The sequence below is a fragment of the Perissodus microlepis genome, chromosome 13 (assembly GCF_051167445.1).
Source record: "Perissodus microlepis isolate ML-2025 ecotype Zambia chromosome 13, ASM5116744v1, whole genome shotgun sequence".
Lineage (NCBI taxonomy): Eukaryota > Metazoa > Chordata > Actinopteri > Cichliformes > Cichlidae > Perissodus > Perissodus microlepis.
Genome location: NC_140473.1, coordinates 31412310 through 31431204, shown reverse-complemented (window position 1 = coordinate 31431204; position 18895 = coordinate 31412310). Strand labels below are relative to the sequence as shown.

The 18895-nt window shown below is 49.1% G+C and overlaps 1 protein-coding gene across 3 annotated transcripts in view; it reads right to left on the bottom strand.

Moving 5' to 3' along the window:
- Positions 1–18895, bottom strand: part of LOC146375403 (spectrin beta chain, non-erythrocytic 1) — a 102091-nt gene that overhangs the window by 11293 nt on the left and 71903 nt on the right. For all 3 annotated transcript variants that reach the window (XM_084948868.1, XM_084948867.1, XM_084948865.1), the window contains 26 exons: positions 18645–18832; positions 17934–18051; positions 17522–17680; positions 17081–17176; positions 16744–16950; positions 16449–16602; positions 16211–16362; positions 15882–16100; positions 15718–15798; positions 15424–15630; positions 15130–15341; positions 13936–14073; positions 12204–12324; positions 11879–12094; positions 11379–11798; positions 9957–10159; positions 9699–9789; positions 9443–9589; positions 8824–9087; positions 7172–7396; positions 6591–6680; positions 6166–6444; positions 4454–4584; positions 4173–4377; positions 3622–3996; positions 3256–3342 (listed from right to left, as the gene is read on the bottom strand). In XM_084948868.1, the coding sequence (XP_084804994.1) occupies positions 3256–3342; positions 3622–3996; positions 4173–4377; positions 4454–4584; positions 6166–6444; positions 6591–6680; positions 7172–7396; positions 8824–9087; positions 9443–9589; positions 9699–9789; positions 9957–10159; positions 11379–11798; positions 11879–12094; positions 12204–12324; positions 13936–14073; positions 15130–15341; positions 15424–15630; positions 15718–15798; positions 15882–16100; positions 16211–16362; positions 16449–16602; positions 16744–16950; positions 17081–17176; positions 17522–17680; positions 17934–18051; positions 18645–18832 (4785 nt within the window). The remainder of the gene's footprint in view (positions 1–3255; positions 3343–3621; positions 3997–4172; positions 4378–4453; positions 4585–6165; positions 6445–6590; positions 6681–7171; positions 7397–8823; positions 9088–9442; positions 9590–9698; positions 9790–9956; positions 10160–11378; positions 11799–11878; positions 12095–12203; positions 12325–13935; positions 14074–15129; positions 15342–15423; positions 15631–15717; positions 15799–15881; positions 16101–16210; positions 16363–16448; positions 16603–16743; positions 16951–17080; positions 17177–17521; positions 17681–17933; positions 18052–18644; positions 18833–18895) is intronic.

The window sequence follows — 18895 nt, the reverse complement described above, 5'->3', positions numbered from 1 at the left end:
CCAGCTGTGCTGTCGGGAGCGTCACAGCCTGAGGGCGCAGATAAAAGCCAATCCCAGCAAATAAAAAGTCATACGTGCAGACTGCAGAGGCCAAAGCTGGAGAGCAAACAGCAGCACTTCCATCAGTTATTACATCAGCTGTTATCTATTTATTCATGGCTCTGTTCAGATTTCAGACGATGATGTGTGACAGGATATATCATCTATCTGAGAGGAAGCGTGGACTGATTCTGCTTCATGCTTCTGGTTCATATCAAACATGATCAGGTTCTAATAATACGGTACTCTGGGATCTGTATGATGTCACAGAGAGGGGATCGCAACATGTAGCCAATCAGTTCAATGCTGTTTTAAAGTGGGAGGAGCTAAAGTCGTTTCAGATGGGATGACCTGGGGGGGGGGGGGGATCAGATAAAGAAGGATTATTTTGAACTGTGAATCATTCAAAGCTGCTGTAAGAACGAAAACATTGCTTTCACACAAACTGCTGAGCTGTCTTTAAATGTACCTCACATATTACTAATGTTAAAGATTACATTGTTTGTTACTAACTGGTGACTTTCTGCAGAAACGTGTTGAATCTGCACATTAAAGTCCAGTTTTAATCAAACTGATCGAATTATTTTGGAGTTTTTATTAGATTTTGTCTTTTAAGCTTCTCACACATCTTTCAGTTTGTGTTGTATTTGTAACATTTTTCGATGAATCCAGGCCGCAGATGTTTTTACTGTGTTTGAGGAGGCGGGTTGTTCGGGGTGAATGCTTACAAAGCCGAACAGCCCGGCTGACCGTCATCGTTTCAGAATAACCCCTCTGACTCTGCGACTCGTCAGCTGATGGAGTCGTGGCTGCAGAGGACTGCAAGCTGAACGCTCTGGTAGCTAAGGTGCAGGAAGACTAAAACTATTTAAAAAGAGTTTGAAAGAAGCTTCGCTGGAGGCCAAAACTGTCAGTCTGTCGTCTTCTTTCTCTGCCGAGTCAGCAGACTCAAACTACGAGCAGCGCTTGTTTTAACCCCCTCTGCGGCTCAGGCGAGCGGAGACAAAGAACAAATGTTCGGAGCGTTTGCGGGAAACACTAAGCTGCATGGGAAGGACTAAAATGTTACTGCGGCTCATCAACATTTTAGTCAGACTGGAGGAAAGGAAGCCTAAAACTGCAGCCAAAATGAAGACTGATGCAAAGCCGACGTTTGTGGTAAACAGAGTCTCACCTCTCCCTTTCTCCTCTGGGCGGTCAGGGAGGAAACGGACATACAGGGAATGGTCAAAACACAACGCCATCAAAAACACTCAGTGCTCAGCATCAACAAGTCCAGCAGGGCGGGACTGACACGAATACGGAGCAAACCCAGCAGCTCGCACGAAGCACGGCTCCACTTTATTGGAGCGTGACGTTTCTCTTCATCGCGGCGAATCCGAAACCCGAGAGCCGAACTGACGACAAGTCCGGGATTCCTTCTGCTCACCTGGCTTCACTTATCCCAGTGGGCTCAAAGGTCACATGACAGCCAGTCGGCATCTGACCAATCGGAAGCAGGGACGGGTAAGAGTTTCAGCACTACAGCGCCATCATTACAGATTTATTCTCCTAACAATGAAGGAACGCCGACAGCAGGTCGGCCTGTTTAGGATCCTTTTACTATGTTAAAGGTTACAGAGCGACATCGCGTTTACAAAGCACAAATAGTGACGCCGTATCGGGCCGGCACCACACCCCCGTAAAAATACTAATGCCAGTGCCAAAAAATGATTCCTCGCATTTAAACTGCTATAAATAACTTGTTGGTCTATGAAACAGTGTATCTCTCATCAGCCTCAAACAACCTGTCACAGGGTAGAACCACAAAAGCTTTTGGCAGTGACGTTTACGTATCCTTTATTTATCCAGGTAAAAAGTCTCGTTGACATTAAAAATGTCTTCTTTCAGAGCGATCTGGCCAAGAGGATAACGCACATAATGCAACAAAAATCACCAGAGTTCTGCAAACATATTTGAAGTGCACAAAAAGCCGGATTGGTTAGAATGTGATTACAATAACAGAGTTATGAAGATGCTTGAAAAACGTGTAATTTTAAAATGTTACATTGAACCTCTTTGTAAACCCTGTTTACCAACATAAAGATATTACACATGAAAAACACACGGAAACGTTGCAAATCACTGTTTGGCAAAGCAGGCCAAACAGGAAGAGGCGGAGCCACGAGGTGTGCGAGCTGCTCAGCTGCTTCTCTTTCAGCCCAGCACGTCGCCTCCTCTCTGGAGTCAAATCCTCATTTGAAGGTTTTTCACCAACGTTTAATTAAACTGTCCGGATTTACAGAAACGTGACGCTGAGCTGTTTGAGGACACGTGAGAGCTGGAGGTGATGAGACCGCCTGTTCCTCGCCTGTAACCTCAGCTGACGGGCAAAGATGGAGTCACACTTACACGTTTCTACAGCGAGCTCTGAGCAACGAGTGCAAAGAGTAAAAACAGTTGATATGCAAATGAGGCTTCGTGTCGAGCTCGACGGCGCACGCAGCCGTGACTGTAAGAACACGCGCGTCATGAACAGTAACCTTCACACAAAGACGCTGATCTGAGAGAAACGTGTTAAAACTGCACATCTGGACTCTGTTTGTTACACTGCTGCACACTCGCATAAAAAGTGATTAAATGATTAAAAGCATGAAATTTATGAGTCCAAAAACGATCCTCACCTCAAACTGCAACGCCAGTTTCTCCGTTTTGGAAAAGTGGGCGGAGCAATCAGATATTAAACTTCCATTTTAATGGAGAGCGGTGAGCCGTGCACGATTCTGCACGCCGCACACGGCAGCGACCACGCTCCCGTTCACCTCTGACGCCTAAACCTGAACTCTGGTTTGAAACGATTTTTCCTCATTATGGGAATAACACAAAGCTGGAAGTGTGTTCCCAGTTTTGACCATGCCCTGTAACATCCTAAAATGTTTCTGTGAGTTCCAACGTTTAGCTTCCCTTCACCTCTCGATCTGTGACTCCAGCTCGTGTCCGAGTGTCTCAGAGAGCTAAAATTATTCATGTGACAAAGCGGCTGAGCTGCGCAGGAAGAGTGCGGTGTTAGTGCGGCAGCAGTGCAGCATGCGCGAGGCAAACAGCCTTTTAAAGTGACGTCACGACATCAGCGCTGCATCCAGCTCATTGGTCAGTAAGAGGAGGAGGAGGAAGATCAGGGTGAGAGTGAACTGATGTGGTTTCTCTGCACCTCTGCTGCCCGACACCGAAGCTCACCTCTCCTTCTCGCTTCTGGATGTCGTCGGCTTTGTCTCCAGCGTACGCCGACTGCAGGCGAACGGCGTCCTCCTGAAGCTGCCGCACCTGCGAGGGAAGCAGCACGGAAACGTTTCAGCATACGGAACAGCTTAAAAACACACGAGGAAGGAAAAACTGAACATGAAGCTACAGAATCAGAGTCACGACAGTCTCCATCAGCATGCTCTAAATAACGTCACTGCCTTCATTTCTCATTGGAGAATATCAGTTTATGAGTTTCTGATCGTTCAGCGAGAGGCAGACAGAAGATAATCAGGACGACCTCGTTTAACGGGACGAGAGCTCGGACAGATCCAGGCTTGGCGGGAGACGAGAAATATTCACCTGCGTTCCCAGCGCCTGAATGTCGTGTTCGAAGGTGGTGTGCATCCTCTGCAGGGTCTCCACCGTGTTCTGGTCTCGGCCCAGCTCCTCCGGCAGCTTCTTGTGTTTGTCCAGGATGCGGTTGAGGATCTCCTTGGCGTCGTGGTAGAATTTGTGGAGCTCGTAGGAGGCGGCGAGGATCTGCGTCCGTGTGTCAATGAGCTCCAGCAGGTCGGCCCAGGCCTCGTTCAGGCCGTCCTTCCACTCTGCGATGGTGGCGGCGTCGCCGTGGCCGGTGTTGATCAGCTCGTCCGCCAGCTTGTTGACGCCGTCCACGCGCTCCTGGCCGATGTTGCCCGTGTCGCGGGCGAATTCTCTGAAACGCTCCTGCAGCATCTGCAAGAGGAGAGGAAATAGAAATGGGCACGCTCACAAACGACGTGGTGCCTTAAAGTCTTTGTGACGTCCTGTTTTCACTCGTTTTTATATGGACACGTCGGGTTTTTTATGCTTCCATAAGAACCACAGAGGCGCCTGCACGGCGCGAGGAGGCGGCTGATCGAGTAACTCACGGTGACGTGCTCGTAGTCCTGTCCCAGCTCGTGCGATCCGGCCACCACCTCCCTCTCGGCGATCCACTGCTCGAGGTCGTCCACCTCCCGGTTGAGCTGGAAGAGGCGGAAACGCTCGTCCAGCTTCCCGCGGCGCTCCTCGGACAGATCCTTCAGGCCGGCGTACAGCTTGTCCACCTGAGACTGACGCATGCCGATGCGCTCGCTGCAGGACAGATTTTAAATCCTCATTATTCGCTAAATTCATTCCTCTCTGTGACAAAGCAGGAAAACGACCTCACCTGTCGGGGTGCCCGGCAGCCACCAGGCCCCGGCTGGTGCTGGACAGCTGGTGGACGGTGTCGGCGTAGTCCTCCACCGCCTGCTCCAGGATCTGATGCTTCTTCAGCATGGCCACCGAACTCTGCTCGTCCTATAGACACACACAGGCTGGTTTTAACAAAAGCAAAAGCTCAGATTTCTCTGGACTTTCCAACATGATTCAAAAAGAAACTAAATTAAAGAATCAGAAACAAGAAGTGAGAAAGGAGAGGAGATGCTGAGGAAAAGAAAAGTGAAGGCAGTGGAAGGAAAGCTGAGAAGAGTCGGGAATGTTAAACAGCTCTGACAGTTTCCCCTCACCTGCAGAGTTCACCTGAGACTGACGCCACAGAAAAACCAAAGTGAAAACATCACCCGCCTCCAGAGTTTTTAGAGTGAGCTGAGCAGCAGAAACAGTCTGATACCAACACAAAAGCAAAGAGAGGAAACGGGAGGTGCCCGAAAACCAAGAAAGAGGAAGTTTTTAGCCATGAGGACAGAAACACGGACCGACCGACTCTCTGTAACATCGTCTTTATTTAAATCGTGCAGGATGTTTCCTCAAGATGGTTCCAAGAGTCGAGGAGTGTTTGAGAAAAGCATTAAGCTGTTTAAAGATATTTTACAGCAAAGTTAAAAGGTTAAAACTGCAGTTCCTCTAACGTCCACTAGAGGCTCCAGCAGTGAGTCTGTCCCCATAGACTCCCAAACATGTTCACAGCCTGACACACACACTGTTCTCTGTGGATCATTTCCCCCCTTCATAAAAACTAGATTCAACTTTTGTCACAGATTAAAGATTAAAAGGAAGTAAAAGACAGGAAGTAGAATAAGAGTGTCTCTATATGCAGAGGACAGGTTTTCTGTACTGGAGGAGACACGTTAACAGTTTCTCTGGGGTTCATTTCAGGAGTCAGAGACAAATATAACAACTGCTTCATAACTCGCCTGGTTAAGTTATATTTAGGCTTAAAACTTGCATTATTAGGGGCGTGGCCTCTTTGACTGACAGGCGGCTGTAGCCGCTAGCTGTCTGCTAGTCCTGGTCTGGACCGTGTTAGCACAATAACCCCACAGCAGCCATATTATTGGTCGGATAAAGATGCTAAAAGTGCTCCAACAGAAGAAAACGGAGCGTCTGAGAAGTCTGAGCTCCAGTTTTGATGCACAGTGGAATTCTGATCAGCAGGTGAGATGCTCCCACACAGTTTGATCACCAAACTTAACTCAGTAATCTGGCCTTCAAAACATCTAACAGTTGAAACAGAACAGACACCCACAGAGACATACAAGGAAAGTCTCAACAAACATACAACCAATGAGATTAAGTGGCTGTAAGATTTTCATTAACGTCTTTTTTCCTGCTCAGAGATATCCAACGCTGCTCTCTAAAGCCAAGAGGACCGGGTCAAACACACTGTGCCTGAATGCAACACAGGGCTGCTGCAGGGCAGTCAGAGAGAACTGCAGGAAAATAATCGGGGAAAATGTTGTCCTTAGAGGTGCTTTTATTCTGAAAATCTGAACACATCCACCTCCAAAGCTGACTCTGTTTGGTAAGATGATGTGCCGAGGTGCCAGTGCACTAAAACCTGACTCAGGTTTCCATCGCACAGCCTGATCTCACGTGTCAGAGCTCTGTTAGTTTGAAAGCGTCCGTCTTCTCCACCCCCTCCACGGCTCCTCCCCTCACCTTGGCCTTCTCCTCTGACATCATGTACAGCTCCTGCTCGCTCATCCAGGCCTCGGCTTCGGCGGCGTCAAAGTAGTACTGCTGCGCCTCGTGGGCCTCGCTGAGGCGGGTGTGGCGCTTCTCCGTCTCCTTCTTGATTTGCTCCCACAGCGACTGCAGGTCGGCGAGCCGCTGGCGGATCAGCTCGGTCGTCGGGCTGTCCTCGCGCAGGACGTGTTGGCTGCGCTCGAAGATGTCGTCATAGCGAGGCTGGTGGCCCTGGATCTCCTTCTGCAAGGTCTGTGAAGGTCAAAGGTCACAGAGAGGATTATGAGGCTTACTGCTTTTATAATGAAATATTGTAAAAATCCCAAACAGGAAGTGCTTAGAAATAAAAAAACATCAACGTGAAAAACGTGCAGGTTGCAGGTAAAGGTGAGGCCTACCTGGTTCTTCTTGATCAGGAGCTGGACCGTCTGCAGGTTGTGTCCGTGGTCGGTTGAAGTGGCCAGAGGCATCCTCTCCTCCACCCACAGCTACACACACACACACACACACACACACACACACGTCACCTGTTATTCCCACATCAGTGTGATCAGTGTGACCGCAGCAGCTGCTGCGACTTCCTCTCTGACGCTTTTACTTCTGGTTCCTTCTCAGAAACGACTTCTGTCAAAAGTCGTTTCTGAGAAACGTGGAGACGATGTTTGTGTTCATGTTATTAAAACATGTGTGTGTCATCGTTAAAGGACCAAAATCACATTAAAAATTATATAAATTATTTATGTACTTTTGTGTGTTGTTGTAGTATTTAAAGGATATTTTCTTTAATTTTCCATTTCATGCATTATGACTTTTTTTGCTGAAGTTTTTCTTTGATTCATTTTTATTCATCTCCAAATTCATTTACTTTTAATGTTTCACACAATATAATACAAATTAATCCATTAATTTTGTATTTTACTAACTTTTTGTTGGGCCCAGATGATTTTCACCTTCAGAGGTCGTTACATTAAAAACTTACGATCTCGTCCTCCACGTCTCGGTTGAACTGGTGGATCTCCCGGGAGGCCATGAGGTGGTCTCTCCTATTCTTCAGTGGTTCCTGGAGCGTCTGGAACTTCCTCTCCACGGTGACTCTCTGTCCATCCACCTCCTCGGAGCCTTTCCCTTCCTGGCTGAGGGCCTGTGACTGTTTCTGCAGCTCCTCCACCTCCTTCTGACGTACATCCACCTGGCTCTCCAGGATCTGCAGGAGGACAGTTTACAGGTGAGACGGGGAGAAGACGCCGCTGCAGCCACAGACACGAGCGCAACCCCCCCCAGAAAATATGTGAATGACGTCTAAGACAAACAGTTTGTTTCAACAGAGCTGAAAGTTTTTCTCATATTCGGTTCAATCGTCGGCACGATGTTGCTTTATTTGCATCTTTTTGCTTTAACGAGGAAAATGAAATAATTTAATAAAATACCTTCAGAAAATATTCTGATGAGGAGCAAATACAAAGCGAGAAATATCCACAGAAAAATCAAGATATTAAAAACTGCAATAAAGACCTAAAAACTAAATAAAATCAACATTTTAAAAATAAAATACTTCATTTGGTTTCAAAAATCAATAAGCAGCAAAAAGAAACCATAAACAAAAATAAATAAAATAAATAAGAGAAGCTTAAAACTCAGTTAATGAGTAAAAATACAAAACAGTAAAAAATCATGAAGTTAGCATTAAAAATAGAATTCATGTATAAAAAAGACAATATTAAATATAAATACTTTAAATTAAAAACAGTGTTGCTCACTGAAGAAACAAACATAGTGTTAAAAAATTATAAATTTAAAGAAGATATTTTTAAAAACTGGTTCTGAGGCCTCGTCTAATTTTCCTTCAGTATTGTCAAAAATGTAAAATAAAAAATCTCCTGACGTCCGAGAAGCGACTGACAAACACAAAGAACGTCTGCAGCAGAAACAGGACAGCCTGAACTAAAATTAGAGCAGCGAGGAAGACGAGGAGGAGGGTTTGTTTTCCTCTCTCTCTGTTTGACAGATCAAACACTCTGCTAATGATCTCCCCCCAACACCACACACACGCTCCTGTTTTACCATCTCTGTGAGGACCTCCCTGTTACTCTTACATTAATAAAACCATCATCGGCACCATCGAGGACCTCCACCTTTAAAACCATCGTCAGTGGAAAAACGGCGAGGTCCCCACAAACACGGCTGTCCGTGCTCTCAGCGTGGGCTCGACACTCCAGTGAAAGATTACGTAAGAGGAGCGAGTGGAGCGAGTGTGAGGCTGAATTATGTAAAAGCTGCTTAGAAAGCATGACGATGGAGGACTCGCAGTAACGACGAGCTTCGGATCAATCAATCAATAATTATCTGATTATGAAAAAAGCTGTGTCTGTGCAGAATAACACGAGTCAGGGGCGTGCCTAAAGAAGGGGGGGCTGGGGCCCAACCCGCCCTGCTGTTAGCATGAAATCAAAGGTCCAGGTTTCTCCTCCTTCATGCATCACTGCAAATACCAGTTTACAGGGAAACCCTCAGACAGCTGATAGAGTCAATAATAACAAAGTGTTTTAGCCAACATCGTGCGGATATACAGTTTATAGTTCACACTGAAAGGAAACCGTTTATGGCGGGAAACAACAAACGCCTCGTCCTCACCTGCTGCTTCTTGAGCAGGATGTTGACCGAGGTGAGGTCTTTGCCGTAGTCGTCCGACTGCAGCTGCGCCTCCAGCCCGCCCAGCCACTTGTCGAGGTCGGCGCAGCTCTGCGTGAACAGCTCGGCCTTGTTGGCGTCGAACAGACACTTGGCTTTGGTCTGCGTGGTCGACTCCAGCTCGTCCCACATCGTCTGCAGGGACGCCAGCTTCTCCTTCACCATGGCCTCCGTGTCTGGTTTCTCTGCCATCAGCGTCTGCCCGTCCTGCGGCACAGGAGGTTTCAACCAATCGTCAGAGCAGAAAACAACGTCGCGTCTACACCTTGAGCCGAGCGGTTGATCTGGACTGGACAACGCTCCTGAGTTCAGGGATGACAGCTTAGAAACACGGCAGCTTTAAAACAGGCGATGTCACAGGGACTCTTTTACATATTTGTGCTGATATACGAGGATGTGCGACGTTTATGCTGCCAACCGAAAATGATGCTTTTGCTCTCAGTGATGTCACCCAGCACCGACAGGCTGCTCTCGTACTCTAACAGCTGCTCGGCTCATCTGTGCTGCGTACTTCAGTCCACCGATTCCCTCCTCGGTCTGACTCCGCCTCCTCCCTGCTCACCTTGTTGATCTTGTCCAGCCACTCCTTGTTGGACTGCAGTTCAGCCATGAAGGCCTGGTGCTTCAGCCACTTGCTGTGGAGGTTCCTGGCCTCGTCGTACGACATGTCCTGAGCCGTCAGCATCTTCTCGTTGATCCACAGGGACAGCTGAGGACACACAGCCGGCAAACGAGCTCAGACACCAGCAGCAGCTGAAGCAGAGGCTAAGCCCTCCGCACTCTGGATGTTTCGTGTGTTTCGAATGGCGGCGCTTTACCTCCTGGCAGTCCTGCAGGAACTTCTGCAGGTCTCTGTTGTCCTTCAGCCTCGTCAGCAGGTCGCTGGCAGCCGCTCGGTTCTTCTTGTGTCTGCAGAACAAAAGTTATTTTGTTTCGTTTTTCTGCAGGAAGGTTAAAGTTTGTAAAGCTCACGTTTCCCTTTAACATCGTCACATGTATCGTAAAAAGGAAATCATCAAATGATCCTCCCTCCCTTCCCGGATCGATTTCTCACACACTGACAGACTCTTGGTCACCTCTGGTCGATGGAGTCCACCTTCTCCTGGATGCGCTCGGCGTTGATGTTGTCGTCAGCGACCAGGCGGCGGCCGGTGTCGACCACGGCGCCGATCTTCTCCTCGTTGGCGTCCATGGTGGTCATGAAGTCCTCCTGCTTCTTGATAGCAGCCTCGGCGCCCTCCAGGGTGGTGGGCATCTCTGTATGAGCCAGGACGTACTCCTGGTGGAGGAACGCAGAGGAGTCGTTAAAAACTAGCATCTGGATGATGTCATAGAGAGGGGTGGGGCTTTTTCAAGCCTGCACGAGGGGCAGCCAATCAAAACAAAGTCATCTTAAAGGGGTTGTTTCAGAATGAAATGTAAGAACAATCTCAAAACCATCGAACTTCTACGTTAAAGTGAAGGAAGCAGGCTGAGGTTGTTACACTGAGATGATCTCCGCCTGAGCTACAGCCACCAGGCTCCAGCTTAAACTTTAATTCGTCTGATGTAATCCTCCCATCTCCGCTAACTAATGAGCAGCCTGGCTAAGCACAGCCTTCATCATCATCATCATCATCAGGATTTCCACCATTTTGCCAGAGGAGGAGAAGACCAAACACAGAGACATTACCATTTGTTCTGGAGTTTTTATTAATTAATGTTCTGTGTAACTGGTAAAAGAAACGTAACATGTTCTCTTGAAAACGTGTGAGTGAGCTCAAGTGGACAGAAATGAGTTGCTGTAGATCACACACTGAGGGTAAACATGTGGCTGTAATGGAGGCTTTTCACCAGCAGGTGGCAGCGTGTGACCTGAGAAAACAGCCGCACGACCAGAAACGTTTCTAATCGGAAGTGTTCGAAATCACTGCTGATGATTCTTTAAATCCTGGACTGTGACGCAGGCTGAGGCCTCTGATCGCACAGCGAGCGCCATGCTCACGCTGCTCACCTATCACAGGGCTGGCTGAACTTCTGAACTACCTCACGTCCCGTCACTCTCGTCTGTCAGCTGAACAGCTACTTGACCTTTGACATCCTCTGCGGGACGTTTGAGCTCTCTGACTGTGTGAAGCTCAGAGACTGAGGAGTCTTTATTTGATATCTCTGACTCACCGTTTCCAGCTAAAGGTTTTTATTTGGGTAAAAGTTATGCAAAGAAAGAAAGAAGCTGGATTCTGTCCCAGCATGCACTTGGGGTCCGTGCTGGGAGGGAGTACAGAGGGAGAGATCTGGGCCAAAATCATGTGACGGTGGCCTCGACCAACGCCAGGTCGCAGATCGGAGACGGTGAGCATCATTAATGCGACGGCGGTTCACTCTGTGCTCACATCACATGACCCTCTGAACCATTTCGTCAGCAATCCAAACACAATTCCTGTCGTCTGGTATCCATGGTAACTGAGGTTTCAGATTCTACACCGCGGAGCACAGGTGAGATGGAACGACGAGCTCACCTGGTTGTTGAGGAAGGCCTCGGCCTGCTTGGTGTCCCGGAGGAACAGCTGGTAAGCGTGAGACTGGGACAGCAGGTTCTGCCGGTTCTCCCACATCTTGTGCAGCTCGTTCCAGCCGGTGTCCAGCGCCTGCAGCCGCTGTCGCAGGAACATGTACTGCGCGTCCGTCTGGCCCTGCGTCACCATCTCACCCATGTCCCTCATCTTCTGGTAGTCCTCCTCATAGTTGCGGATCTCGTTCTTGATGCCCTCGTGCTGGGCCAGCAGCTTCTCGGCCTCGGCCAGCGTGTTGGGCATGTCCTCGGAGGCGATGACCGTCTGCGTCCGCGACAGCCACGACTGGAAGTCGTCAAGGTCGCGCAGGAACTGCTGCAGCTTGCTGGCTTCGCCCAGAGACTCCTCCCGGTTCTTCAGGGTGTCCTGAAAACAGCCAGGAGATGATTAGCAGCACCAAATTCTCCGTTTGATAGTTATATACAGACACAGGGAGAAAAGCCTACTTTCATCTCGTCCCAGACGCCGGTGATCTCAGCCAGACGCCCTTTGATGGCCTCGGACTGTTCCGGGTGTTCGGAGCCCAAACGCTCCGCCTCCTTTCCCAGGTCGCTCAGCTTGTCCTGGATGGCCACGAGGTCGCGCTCCATCCCCGTCAGCTTCCTCTGCAGAGCCATGACGCCGGCCAGGTCGTTCCCCAGCTCCTGGGTCGACTCGATCACCTGCACACAGACGGGGGGCAAAAAGATCGATCAGGCACCACAGAGTGGTTCGTGTAAAAATCACGCCTCTCGTCGTTCGCCGGTTTTGGTAATTTGGCTCTGTTGGTACCTTGGTCTTCTCTTTGATCCAGGACTTGGTCTCGTTGCACTCCAGGTGGTAGTTCTGGACTCCCAGAGCAGAGTTCAGGCTTTCCTTCTTCTGATCCACCAGATCTCTGAACTGACTCCACCTGGACACAGAAACACCGTCAACTCTGATTCGATTTACCTGCTCAGGAACGGTTTGTTGCGTTTGATGCCGGTTAATCCGATCAACCCCGCAGCTCACTTATTATCAATTTTACTTTGATGTCATTTAAACTCATTTTATTTACATTCTCAGTTTTAATAACAGCTTAACTCTGGTTTAGCGCCAACATTTGTTTTACGTTTAATGTTGAAATATAAACCAACATTAAAGCTTTCTTTATTCTACGATTACAAATGTAAACCAAAAATTACGAGATATTCTGTTGCTTCCAGCTTTAGATCCAACCAGTATTGATCTTTAGTGTAGTTTTAAAAATCTGCTTCAGTTACTCAGACTTCATTCATCTCACATATAAATATGACTCCAGTTAGCACTCTATCCAAATCTGCTCCCTCTGGAGGACGCTGTAAAAGCTTCAAAGGAGTCTGAAACGAGTCAGGGAAGCTTATTTCAGACTGATGACAGGGATTGAACAGGGATACTGAGGTGAGCTGCTGAACTTTCTGTCAGTTAGCGCTGCTGTTTTTGTTGCTGTTAGCTTCTGTTAGCTGCTGCTAGCCACTGTTAGCCAGCATTGGTAAACCTTTCTCTGAAGTGAAGCTAACATTGTTGGACTCCTAGACTTTAACTGATTAAGTGTTCATATGATGTGAGAATGTAGCCAAACTATTTATCAGAGGAAAAGTGTCATTTTTAGGACACTCGAGGCTAACATTAGCTCACAGATGCTAGCTTATAAGCAGCTGATGTTTAGCCGGCCCTCTGTGAGGGCAGGGTCACATGATTAATTGTGTCCATATCGGGTGTACTGCGTAAGTAGCCGGTCTGTAACCACACACATAAACTGTGATTAGACGTCTCCGTCTCTGTATTCAATGTGGCGGAGCAACATGGCAGCTTCCATAAACCAGCGGCTGCTTCTATGTATTTTTAATGCTGAGAGACATAATTACACCTAATTAATTAATATTTATGAGTAAAACATTCTTTCCTATTAAATAACCTAAAATAATTACCAGTATATCTTTAAAGTGTCTTTATTGACATGAACAGACTTTAATATCTGCGGGGTTGTGTTCAGTTTTTCTGTTAGCTTAGCTCAGTTTATCAGGAAGAAACAGCTTTGAAGCCGACCAGGATCCAGGAGTGTCTGGAAGTTTTTCCACTGAGACGGAGGTGGTGTTGCTTTATAAATATTTCATATCAAAGTGAAATAAGAAACATTTAGAGAAATGATTTCATGTTTTCAGCCAAACATCACAAACGTATCCAGATGCAGACCTGCTGGATACACGGACCGCTCTGGTTCAATCAAAGCTCTGATTGATTATTTGTCATTTAAAACAGGTAAAAATACATTTAAGCCTCTTTTTAACCTCAGTCCAGCTTCACTTCCTGACTCGTCTCTGATCAGCTGCTAAATAAACTTTTCACTGTGACTAAAAGTTTCTCAGCTGACCGACGTGCTCGCGTTCCTCTCCGCCGTCTCCTTCAGTCTCAGATCGGTTTCTTTGTCGTTTTTAATCTCGCTTCCTTCACGAGTCTAATCGCCGTGCTGTCATCAGAGGCCTGATAATCCCAGTTTGATTACCTGGTGTTGAGTTTGTCCTGCTGGGCTTTGATCTCCTTCTCGCTGGGATGTCCACTGTGGATAAGCTGCCTGGCAACCTGGTTTACCACGGCAACCCGGGACGCCTGGCTGTTCATCTCCGGCTCCAAACTCTCGAACCTGAACAGAGACGGTTAGTCAGACGTCATGAGGATCATCGGCATGAATATTTCAAAAAGATGGAAACCCTGTGAATCCATATTGCAAACAACAAACAGCTGCAGGACAGTTTTCTTTGTCCTAACGGCCGATCAGGAGAACCGGGATGAGAGGTCACAGGTGTGAGCAGGCGGACTCTCCCAACAACGTATCAAAGTCGGATTTTACACCAAAGGTTTGAGCGGCTGAATCTGGCCATGAAAAGCTCAGAAGCACTCAAACAACGACAGTTAATGCCAAAGAAAAGAGTTTCTGAGGTGGACCTGTTCTCATTTACAGCTCCGTGTTTTTATTCCTGCAGATATCAAATTAAACCTGAGCTCGTAAAACTCCAGTTTTAATCAGACTCCGGTTCGTTCAAAAAGTTTGTTTTCATGGGGCGTGCGATGGGTTTGACTGCTTTTATAACACAGGTGTGTCTGTCGTGCCCGACCCCGAAGACCAAACGAACCTCCCCAAAACTCTCAGTGAGTTTAATGATGCAGGGAACCTGCTGGAGTCTGAGCCTGGTCCTCACAAGTGCAGTTAAACACACACACACACACACACACACACACACACACACACACACACTTAACCAGCATCTGGGATCGGATCCATGTGACGTTTTGTGGTCGAACAAAGCAGAGACAAGCAGCTGAAAACCCGAGAAGAAGGCTGCTGTGAACGAACCATGTAACCACACACACACACACACACACACACACACACACACACACACACACACACACACACACACACACACACACACACTCACTCTGAAGAACCTGTGTCTGGTGTAAATAACAGTTTACTGGTCTGTTCCCACAGCTTCCACTGCTGGAACATTATTTCTGGCCCTGCTGGGAGGAGAGGGCAGAATATTTGATGGAGCAGTAAAACACCCCGTAACTGAGCCGTTAAACGAGCGCGCTGACTGTGGGCGTAACCCGGACAGGGTGGGCACGGCGTGCGTTTGCATGGAAATCTGATATTTTCCGTTATTCTTCGACGATCCAATGACGGGCCGGTTCTTACCGGTGCTGGACGACCTCCAGGTCCTCCAGTTTCTCGGGGATGTCCATGCTGTTGAGCCACTGCTCCTTCTCGTCGATCCACACCTCGCAGGCGTCGGCTTCGCTCATCATCTTGTAGAGCGCCAGAGCGTCCTGCAGCGCCTGTTTCCGGAGCCGCGTCAGCTCCGCCACCTCCTTGTAGCGCTCCTCGATGCCCGCCAGCCGGCTCTGAACCTGCGAGCACACAAACTGTCAGCGGGGTGCGTTCTGGGATTTTGAAGCTTCACCTGGTTTGAAGCTTTGCTGCGTCCGTCACCTCCTCGGAGTTGACCTTCTCGGGCGGCAGCGTCCGCGACTGCTCGTGCAGAGCGTCGATGACAGGCCGGTAGCTGCCGATCTCCTCGGCCACGTCCTTGTGCTTCTTCACCAGAGCCTGAGTGGAGAACTCGTCGTGGCCGACGTCGACGCTGGAGACGATCCGCAGCACGTCCAGCATCCACGTGTCGATGTCGTCCGCATCAGCCTGCAGACGGAAAAAAAAAGGCACATTTACCTTCCTGTGTCAGGTGACTTCAGTCACTGGTTTCTGACACTGGGAGAATGTTTTCACCTGGAACTGGTGCTGGTTGCAGGCCTCCTGCAGGCGGGCCTTACGGACAGCGGAGAGATGCTCCAGAGCCGCCCACTGTTCCTGCGGGAGGTTGGAGGGAAGGCGTTAGGAACAGGCGGGGATTCATTCGTGTCGTGTGTGACCGCGGCACAGGTGCGTCGTACCTGGATGTCCTTGATTCGCTCTTTTATCTTGTCGGCTCCAAAGTGGTTGTCGGCCACCAGCTCCTCGCCCTGTTTGATGGTCTGCTGCAGGTGGGCGGCGCGGCCGGTCATCTCGTCTTCAAAGGCTTTGTGCTGGCTCAGCAGTCGCAGCGAGCCCGTGAGGTCCTTCCCATAATCCTCGGAGGAGAGGATCTGCTCCTTCTCCCTGATCCACCCCTCCTACAGACCCCACACACACCCACGCTTCAGTCACACCTCCTCAGAGCAGGAGCTCAAACCACTGATTTACTACAAATAAAATAACAACAACAACAACAACAACTGATCACCTCTTCAGCCATTTCCCAGAAGAACTTCCACAGGCGGCGGGACTCCTCGAGGCGCGCTCGCCGCTCAGCCGCCAGCTGGTTCAGCTCCTGGTAGCAGAACTCGAGGTGAGCGACTCGGTCCTTGATGATCTGAGGGTCACACGGCTTATAATCTGAGGAGGAGGAGCAGGAGGTGAGATGGAGGTGTTACTGGAGAACAAACAGCTGGAGCTAAGCGGGTAAAGTCTGCGTGTCGCACCCTCGGTGTCGCTGGCAAACTTCTGAGCGTTGCTGTTGACGTTTCGGACTCGGTCGGCCTGGATGCTGATGTCCGCCTCCACCAGGGCGTGCTTCTGCAGCAGGTCCTCCACGCCCAGCAGATGCTTCCCGTAATCCTGAGACAGCAGCAGCATCTGGAGGTGGAGAGCACAGGGGCGGAGGTTAAACCAGCAGCAGAGCACAAACACGTGTCCTCAGAGGAAAAGTAAAGAAATAAGAACGACCAATCAGGAAGACAAAGCCACTGATAAAAGATGGCGGCCGTCCCTCCGTACCTTCATCTCGTCCATCCAGTCCATGATGTAGAGCATCTCCTGGAAGACTCTCTGCAGGCCCAGGTTCATCTCCAGCCTCTGCCTGCGGGCCTTCAGCAGCTCCAGCAGATACTCCCACAGCCGGATCACGTTGTCCTTCCTAGCTGTGATGCGTTTGATGTCATGGTAACTCTCCGCCTCCAGCTCCTTTGCCACGGCAACCACCGCCTACACCGGTGATAAGGAGGAGATGATAAGGAGGAGAATGACTTTCTAAGCTTTCACTCCGTCACCTGTGACCTCCGCCTAAACCAATCAATACGGGACGTCAGACGAGACGAGCAGGTGACGGACTCACCTGAACTCGCTCCTCGTACGCAGCGATGTCCGTTTCTATGGCTTCGTGTTTCTTAGTAGCAGCTTCCACGGCCTGAAGGTCGAATCCAAAGTTATCCTGAGGGACGACAGAGGAAAGGAAATGAGGAGAGGAGAGAGGAAACGAGGAACACACAGAGGAAACAACATGAGGAGGGGACAGGGGAGGGAATAAGGATAAAGGAGAGGAAGGGAGTGGGAAAGAAAAAAGGAGATGAGGAAGGGAATGGGGACAAAGAGGAGAGAGGAAGGAAAATAATAAGGATATAGGAAACAAGAAGAAGATGAAGATAAGAAAGGATACACGGAAAGGGAAGGAAAAGAGGAAAGGAAACATGGAGGTGATGAGAGGACATAAAGATCAATTAAAATGATTCCTATAAAAGGTTTCGATCAAAGGTGACCCGGGCGGAGCCGAGCGTACCTGTGAGACCAGCCTCTGGTTCTCGCTCAGCCACGTCTCCCTCATGGCAGCTTTGCGGTCGAAGCGTCGGGCGAGTTGCTCCAGTTTCTCCTGACGAATCAGCTCCGTCCTCAGAGCCAGCTCCCGTTCGTGCTCCGCCTTCTCCAGACGCTCCCACGCCTAAAACAAACGCACAGAGGAGCAGGTCTTTACATCTGTCTGAACATCTGGATCCGAGCAGTTCTGAACCTTTACAGGTTTGGACTCAGAGCCAGGTCGACACATCCAGGCGTGACTCTAAACCGTCCAATCAGCTCACTTCGCCTCTCAGGGCAGATTAATGTAAAATAAATGATCTGAGGAAATGTCAGAAACGTTTAAAGGCTCCATTCTTGAGCTCTGACACAGAGCTGGAGGCGGGGCGGCCGGGTACCTTGTTGATGTCGGAGATGAGTTTGCCCTCTCGGGGGGTGTAGACCTTCTGGTTGTTCGCCCTCATCTTGCTCTGGATGGTGAACAGAAGGACCTCCAGGTTTCCCTTCTCTGTGAACCTGAAACACAGCAGCACAAACTCAGCCGTCTGAACCCTGCGGAGGAGAGTCTTCGCCGCTGCTGTCGGCTCAGTGTGACGGTAAATCTTCAGGTAACGGGAGGAACGGCGAGTGTTTTTGCTTTGCTCTCAGATGTGCGACTCGTTCCAGGAAAACTATTAAACGTCAGGTTTGTTTCATATTGTTTCATCTCCTTTAAAGGAGCTGTGCACTGCTTCCTGTTTGTGTGTCGTGGTTACACACACACACACACACACACACACACCTGAAGCACGTCTAACTGTCTGCGCTGCACTGATGGCTTCCACCTCCGCCCAATCTCTCCATCATCTCCAGGCCTGTCTTTAGTCTCTCCTCATCTCTGTAATTCTGTCTCGCTCCACCTTTAAGTGTCTATTCATCTTAATCTCCACCTGCCTGGATGTGCAGGTGGAGATTCCTGTACAAAGAATTCGCTGCTGTGTGATCAGAGCACAACCATCCGGCACATTAAACGCGCCGCTTGTCGTTGTTACCACTTCCTGTCTAAATTAATTAAAAACGCTTCTCGTCTGTTTCCATGGTGATGTCTCGCATTAAAAGCAGATACTGACTTTGGGGGCTTCTCCACGGTGCGGTAGGTGTTGAAGGCCTGCAGCTGCTGCTGGACTCCCACCAGAGAGTTGGCGAACTTCCTGTTGTTGAGGATGATGATGGTCTGTTCGATCCACTCCAGCAGGTCAGACGCCAGAGACTCGTACTTCTCGATCATCTTCTCCGTCTCGATGGCGTTGTCCAGAACCTGAAAGGAAAAAACCAACGTGAGCTTAACATCTGGTATATTTCAGGAAAGAAAGTGTTTAAC